This window comes from Zophobas morio, unplaced genomic scaffold, assembly GCF_036711695.1.
Source record: "Zophobas morio isolate AGI-343-1 ecotype UQ-CSIRO unplaced genomic scaffold, CSIRO_AGI_Zmor_V1 ptg000046l, whole genome shotgun sequence".
Taxonomy (NCBI): Eukaryota; Metazoa; Arthropoda; class Insecta; order Coleoptera; family Tenebrionidae; genus Zophobas; species Zophobas morio.
This window is the reverse complement of record NW_026972151.1, coordinates 1,097,376-1,104,372: the sequence shown is the minus strand read 5'-3', so window position 1 is coordinate 1,104,372 and position 6,997 is coordinate 1,097,376. Positions and strand designations below refer to the sequence as shown.

General features: G+C 32.9%; 2 protein-coding genes across 3 annotated transcripts in view; one reads left to right on the top strand and one right to left on the bottom strand.

The window, feature by feature from the left end:
• Positions 1-6,997, top strand: part of Flo2 (Flotillin 2) — a 227,164-nt gene that overhangs the window by 189,248 nt on the left and 30,919 nt on the right. The window lies entirely within an intron of this gene.
• On the bottom strand, positions 698-6,308 carry LOC135142072 (glucose dehydrogenase [FAD, quinone]-like). Of its 2 annotated transcripts, XM_064073731.1 has the most exons (4): positions 6,211-6,308; positions 2,875-3,016; positions 2,373-2,675; positions 698-2,320 (listed from the first exon to the last, which is right to left on the bottom strand). In XM_064073731.1, exons 3-4 carry the CDS (start codon positions 2,661-2,663, stop codon positions 761-763), a joined length of 1,851 nt encoding a protein of 616 aa, XP_063929801.1. In that variant the 5' UTR covers positions 2,664-2,675; positions 2,875-3,016; positions 6,211-6,308; the 3' UTR covers positions 698-760. The 2 variants fall into 2 exon arrangements, with proteins under 2 accessions (XP_063929801.1, XP_063929800.1); XM_064073730.1 differs by lacking the exon at positions 2,875-3,016.

The following is a 6,997-nucleotide window of genomic DNA, read 5'->3' as shown; positions in this document are numbered from 1 at the left end:
CGTCCAGACGACTGCAGTACAACTCTTAGTGCCGTTTACACATGTTCGGCACTGCCAAGATACAAGCCGCCCCTTTCGGCACTGTCGGCCGGCACCTCAAATGGTGCTGCCGCAGCTGGCCTAGGCGGCGGAGACATATAATAAACTCAAACATCCCGACAATATTTATTGGCGTTAACAGTAAGTATGGTAAATTTTTAATCAAAATATATGTTTATCCCCCACCAAAAAAAAGGGTGAGGTTATTCCAAAATTTTGCTAAATAAATCCTGGCGAAAATGTGCAAAATAACTAAACGTTCCTTACGTTCCAGAATTAGATAAGATTTATTGATCGCTGTTTTCCAAATTGCTTTGGATCACTTATACAGAAGTCTCTATGCATTAGTGTGCACTTTTTAATCAGTTTTCCCTTATTTATTTTCCTAATTAACAATAAAACAACTTTGTGACACAAGTTGGCATTATATAATATTAAATAGATTCTTGTAATTTAATTTAGAGTCCTTTAAATGAACTCAGATTGGAAGCTTTCTCATCAAAATAGTTATCATAGCATTTTGTTATTTAAGAAATATTAATTAAAACCATGCCTAACAAACATTCGGAAAAATGTGAGTAGGTGTTTAAAAAATGTTTTAAGACTTAGTAATTGTTTAGGTTTTTCATACTTTTTTGTAAATTACAATCAAACAATCTCCACCTTATTAGATTTAATAACCTTCACAACACATACAACAGCATAATAAATGTCAACAGTTCTACAGTTCGCTATGACCGTGGCTCCAATCATCCACAATCATACTTGCCCCTTTTTGACCAATCATCAAAGAAGGAGCATTCGTATTTCCCGTTGTCACGGTAGGCATAATAGACGCATCAATCACTCTCAGATTCTTAATTCCATAGACCTTCAACCTATTATCAACGACGCCCTTATCACTCAACAAACCCATCTTACAACTACCAACGGGATGATACAGAGTAGTTGTCACGTGTTTGATAGCACACCGCCAAAAATCGTCCGATTTGAACTCGAACGTCTCACATCCAGGAATTTGAAGATCGATTACTTGGGGGTTTAACTTGTTAACCGGTGCGGTTTCTAGTAGCTTGAGGATAAATTTGATGCCTCCGAGAAGGGTTTCAATATCTTCTGGGTTATCAAAATAATTGGCGTAGATCAAAGGTTTATCGAAAGGATTTTTGGATCTTAGCTGAATTCGCCCTCTCGATTTGGGGTTTGAAAGAATAGGAACAATTTTCAAAGTTGGCGATTTCTGATTCACTTGTCTCTCAATCGACGTTATCTCGTCTTTCAAACCCATCACGTTTTGAAGGGTTGGGAGGAGATAATTGTCGTTTTTGTCAAACAGTACGTGGAGTATTTGAATATTGGGGTAGATCGAATCATTTCTTGTGTTAATAAATCCCATGAAATTTGTTAATCCAATTTCACCAACAGGTCCTTTACCTTGCATGAAATATTGGTACAAATCATCTATTATGTTACCTTTCGGTAGGACAGCTTCATCTGATAGTGCTATGTAAATACCCACGTGGGCGGCATGATCTTGTAGATTTTCTCCCACTGGTAAATCCTGTACTATATCAATTCCAATCTTTTTCAAGTGTTCCTTGGGTCCAACTCCTGACAACATCAAAATCTGTGGACTATTTAGACTCCCTGCTGACACAATGACTTCTTTGCGAACTTTAATGGTAATTCTCTTGTTATCAATAAGAACTACAACTCCCTGAACCTCTTTTTGCTCGTTTATCACAATTTTTTCAACGAAAGAATTCAAAGCAACTACCAGGTTCTCCCTGTCTTTTACTCTTCCAATAAAAGCTTTTCCAGCATTTGCCCTGATACCTTTTTCAACAGTCTGTAAAGCATCAAAAAATCCCAAATTTGGTTCTTCCGACGACATTGGATAACCCAAGGAAGCAGCAGCTTCTACAATTGCTTTTTTGATAGGTTCGTTCGAATGATATACATTGAGCGGAAGATAACCACCACGTCCATAATTCTCTGAATTAATCAGATCTGGCGCTTGCAGATCTTCTATTTCTTTTAAATATTTGAGAATTGATTCATAGTCCCATCCTTCGTTACCAGCAGCTGCCCATAGGTCAAAATCTTTCTTATTTGCTCGGACGTACAGATTAGCATTGATAGAACTAGAACCACCTAGGCATTTACCACGAGGCCATCTACATCTATTGCCTTTTATACCCAGACAAGCGTTGGGGTTTGGTTCAGTGTCGTATTGCCAGTCTTCGGCGGTTTGTTGAAGACTGAAGAGAAGACTTGGTAACTGTAACATAAAATCAACATTATTGAATACAAGTAATAGTTACAAAAGTTACCTCTGTATCTAATGATGGTATTTTTCCGGCTTCCAGCACTAGAATTTTCCACTTTGGATTTTCTGATAGTTTGTTAGCAATTACAGATCCTGCAGATCCACCACCTATGATTACGAAATCGAATTCATCTTGGTCGTTCAATTTGGAGCTGAAGTCTTCGGGGTAGTTTTGCGGAGAGTTGATTTTGCATTTAGCGTTTGTGAGGGTATTGACTAGAGTGAGGAAGAGATGGGCAGAGACGCCCGGTGTTGGATCGGGGCATGCGTTCATTAGACCGGCGAGATTTTCCATTATGTTGTATATCTGTTGAAACAAATAGTTGGTAATTACATTTTGTATCATAAAATTGGCAACTAAAACATTATGTAAATGACTATATTAATCGTTTCTTGAAGTGATGTTGTTTGTTGTAGTTAATATTGGGTGTATAGGACATGGAAATTAATCGTAATGATGAAAGGGGTACGAATTACGAGCATGATTTCATTGTTCTGACAATTACCTGTTTAATTTTTTTCCCAAGAAAGTTTGTTTTAAACAACTGCAGAATTTTGAGGTCGTAGTTTCGTTATATTTCTTCCCGACAATTCTTGATCACAGACAAAGTCGGGTACTTCCGAAATTTGCGAAACAAGTACCAACGCCTGCCAAAGAGTAACATTTAAAATTCTGCAAAAGAGACGAACGGTGGTTTTTGCATAGAGTGCTGATTGCTACTTTGATTCAGATTTTAACACAGTGTTTCAATTTCTTTCATTCGCACAATTTTCATAATAGCTCCAATAATGTTACATGGTGAAACGAACGTGAAAAATTACATATTTTGAACGTGAAAAATTACATATTTTTCACATACAGGGTTATTCACGAGAAGCTCTACACCTAAAAAATTTAAAACGCGACCAGAAATACAATTTCAAAACCGTCTTTGATATTTCATACCATTTAAAAAAAAAAAGTGAAACACTTTTTCCGGACTGGCCATTCCCTGACGAGCTCTTATTTTGAATTTTTTGTTTTTAATTTTAACATAATAATTGACTTTTATTTCCAAAATATCAAAACCAAACAGCTAACTGTTTTTAACTTAAAACAGAGATGATGGTCTTATAAAATAATATCAACGACTGTCATGAAATTGTACTGTTGGTTGCGTTTTGAATTTGTCAAGTGTAAAGCTTCTCGTGGATAATCTTGTATATAAAATAAGCTAGAAACGCGTACAGTACATTTTTTCTCAATACACATGCAGTAAACACTTCTAAACACCCGTAAAAAAGGTATTCATCTAGACTGATTGCGTATTAATTTTCGTAAAACTTGCTTCAGGAAACATTTTTAAGAAACAATTTTCCACACTGCTCTTTAGCGACCTACCTACCATTCGCATATTGTGTCGTTTCCAAGCAACAGGAAAACTATTACACTAATTAATTTTTTCCTTCTTGTAAAGCAAAATTCTAGCATTGTTAATAATGAATATTACTGATCATAAAATTATTACAAAAGAACTGAAAACATTTAAAATATTTAGACACTCCATTGTAAACAAGAGTCAATTCTCGCCAAAAATCTCTTTCAAATTTAGCGTAATGGTTTTTACTCAATTCTAAAAGACATACAAAACGCATCAGTGTAATGCGATGTATTTATTTCAACTCAATTCCAGTATGTTAAATGAATGTGGTTTTGCCTACCTTTATTTATGGTGATTAAAATGTTGTTATCAAAATCTGCGTAGAGAAATAATCAACACTGACTGATTAACAAGGATTTCTGACATGCTCTCATGCTGTTCCCACCTTTATAGGTCCTTTTTATTATAAGTACAAAGTCAAATGGAAATTGTGCTAAGAATGCATATTAATTAATATTTAATAATCAATTTCTGAACACCAACTATTCATCGTCTTAAACAAATGCCAAGGTTTGCCAAAATCGTCAGCTTTATCCATTAACAGCCGGTTTAAAAAATTTATAACGATGGCGGCTCCATTTGATTTAGTTAATCCTTTTAATTGTTTTTTTATTGTGCGTGGTTGAATTTTTTTATTGTTTACATTTTTTGTTGTAGCTCTTTAAAAATTAACGTCGTTTATACTTTTTATTTCTAATTTGCGAAACGGTTCTAACTCTTTGGATTATATTAATTACTACTATAATTTTGTAAGTTAAAAAAGAGAGTCGCACAGTTTCATATTACAACTATCTGTATTTTCGGCTATTTAATGATTTTTTCTGCATCCGTAGTGAAAAATCAGACGAAACTATAATATTATTCGGAACAATGACTCAGAAAACGAACTATAAACCTCATATTGTTACAAGTCAGTTTTTTTGAGAAATTTATAAACAGTATGTGTTGATGTCAGTTTATGACTAAAATATTATTCATATTAATGTAATTACTGATTAACCATTTTATTTCACATTAGCAGAACTGTAGGTAAGTACGGACATCTTAAAAAATTATTTTGAAATGATAGAAACTTTTATTTCCAAACTAAATATCGTAAATTACTTATGTACAGAATCGAGTCGAATCAAGTTATCCTTTTATGTTATACAATATTGAAAGAATTAAAACTCGGCAGGAGGCTTTCTATTTCCTATTTACAATGAAATTAAGAAGTTATTTTTTATTTAATTAATTTTTAAGCAAAAAATAGAAATAATTGCTTTTGTCTAATACTCCGCCAGCCTTGGAACACATGGTCATAAAACCCTATAAACCTCTGCCAAACTCAGAACCAGAACTAAACTGCTAACCCTGTAACGTTTTCATAGGACGTTGCTTTTTCTGCAGAGTTTTTGCAGCCATGAATTTTTAATTTACGTTTCAAAGTAAAACTCGAACATTCATAAACCGCTTAATTCTACTGGTCAATTTTCATATGTGTATTTTGAATTAGAGTGTGCTTTGCAAAAAAAAAAAATAAAATAAACGTCGAAATTGACTTTTTGCACAACGTTGAAATGTCACATTATTGTGAACGTAAAAGTTTTTATTTCATTTATTTTGGTAATATATATGCTAACACGTAATCTTGGCTTACACATTTTGTTCGAATTAAAAAATTAATCAACGTCACCCTTAGTTTGTGTAAATTATGTCGCATAATTTTGCCCACGCCCTTAAAAAATAAACTTTAATAGTTGCATACAACAACTCAAGTGTATAATGGGTTATCTAACTTGAATAATCTAACATGTAAACAAGTACATATTTATAGACATTCCGGCGAATGGAACCTACCACCAATTTTAAGCACTAAATATACATAATTAAAGTTATTTCATTGTTTTCACTGTTGCTCTTGACCTGTTTGTGACACTGATGTAGAAATATGATAAACAATAGAAAAACTACCAATTAAATAAATTTGTATATTATTTAATGCGAAAGTATAACATTTACAGAAATTTGTTCCAGAATGAAATTTTTTTGATATTCTTCCAATATTATATGAATTTTGTATAAAATCACATCATCTTGGCCCAAAAGAAGCGACATTCAAAATTTATAGAAAAAGAACATTCCAGTAAAATAAACACAATTATGATTTAAACTTAATTTATCTAACATTTTGACACCGGTTTGATTATATTTAGTTAAGTTTATCTCATTGATTTTTCTTTTTTACTTGAATAAATTTTCTGGATTTAAAACAATAAATTATAGGTAGTCTAACATCCTAAACGCAATGATGTCCATGAAACGTGGTGTCAAGGTCTAGGTAGGTTATCAACACTTCCTTTAATTTTTGGTCTCGAGTAGGAATGTAAGTAGTCATTATTTTTCACCATGTATCTACTCTTCGAAAAATTATTCACTTACCTTCTTAAAAATCACACTCACAACAGAAGTTAAATTATTTCGGCTATTATCTGTCACCACTAGTAAGACACCATGCGTTGTACCAACATTAAAACAGAATGCGTGCTACTAAGAGACCTCAGAAACCAGTTTTACGAAAACCATGGAGGAATCCTCATATTATTAACAATTTGATTTGGAGTTTAAAATCTAATTATTTATAGTGGTGTAACTTAAGTCTAGGCATTATCATCAACAACACCGAATAGTAATGAAGGCATACAAAATTTTATTTTTTTTTAGTGATTATTCCTATGAGCCAAAATTATTATACATAGATATGTGTAGATTGTTAATGTACAAGTAAATGATGCATATGTTTCTAGTGACTTTTTCCATATACAATGTTAATAAGGTCCTCAACATTTTAGCAAGGACACGTATATCAATTTGAATAAGTGGAATGTAATACTATTAAATAATAACAGTACTGTATTCTCAAATTTTCGGGGAATGGGATGAGCAATAATCATACATTAATTTTTAAGTAACCTTGTAATTAGCAATGAACAAAATTAAAAAACCACCAACATCTACCTCGAAAATACAACCGACAACACCGCAGATTTAAAGTTTTGTCATAGGGGAAGAAAAGATTATTATAACTAACTCATAACGATAGCAGACTCAATAACAGATTTTGGCAGTGTTTTCACGTTTCAGAACGTTTTACAGAAGGACAATAAACGCAAATTCTACAAACGTTAAAATAATTACAATTTGTTTGTATTTTTGTGTTTCGTGATGA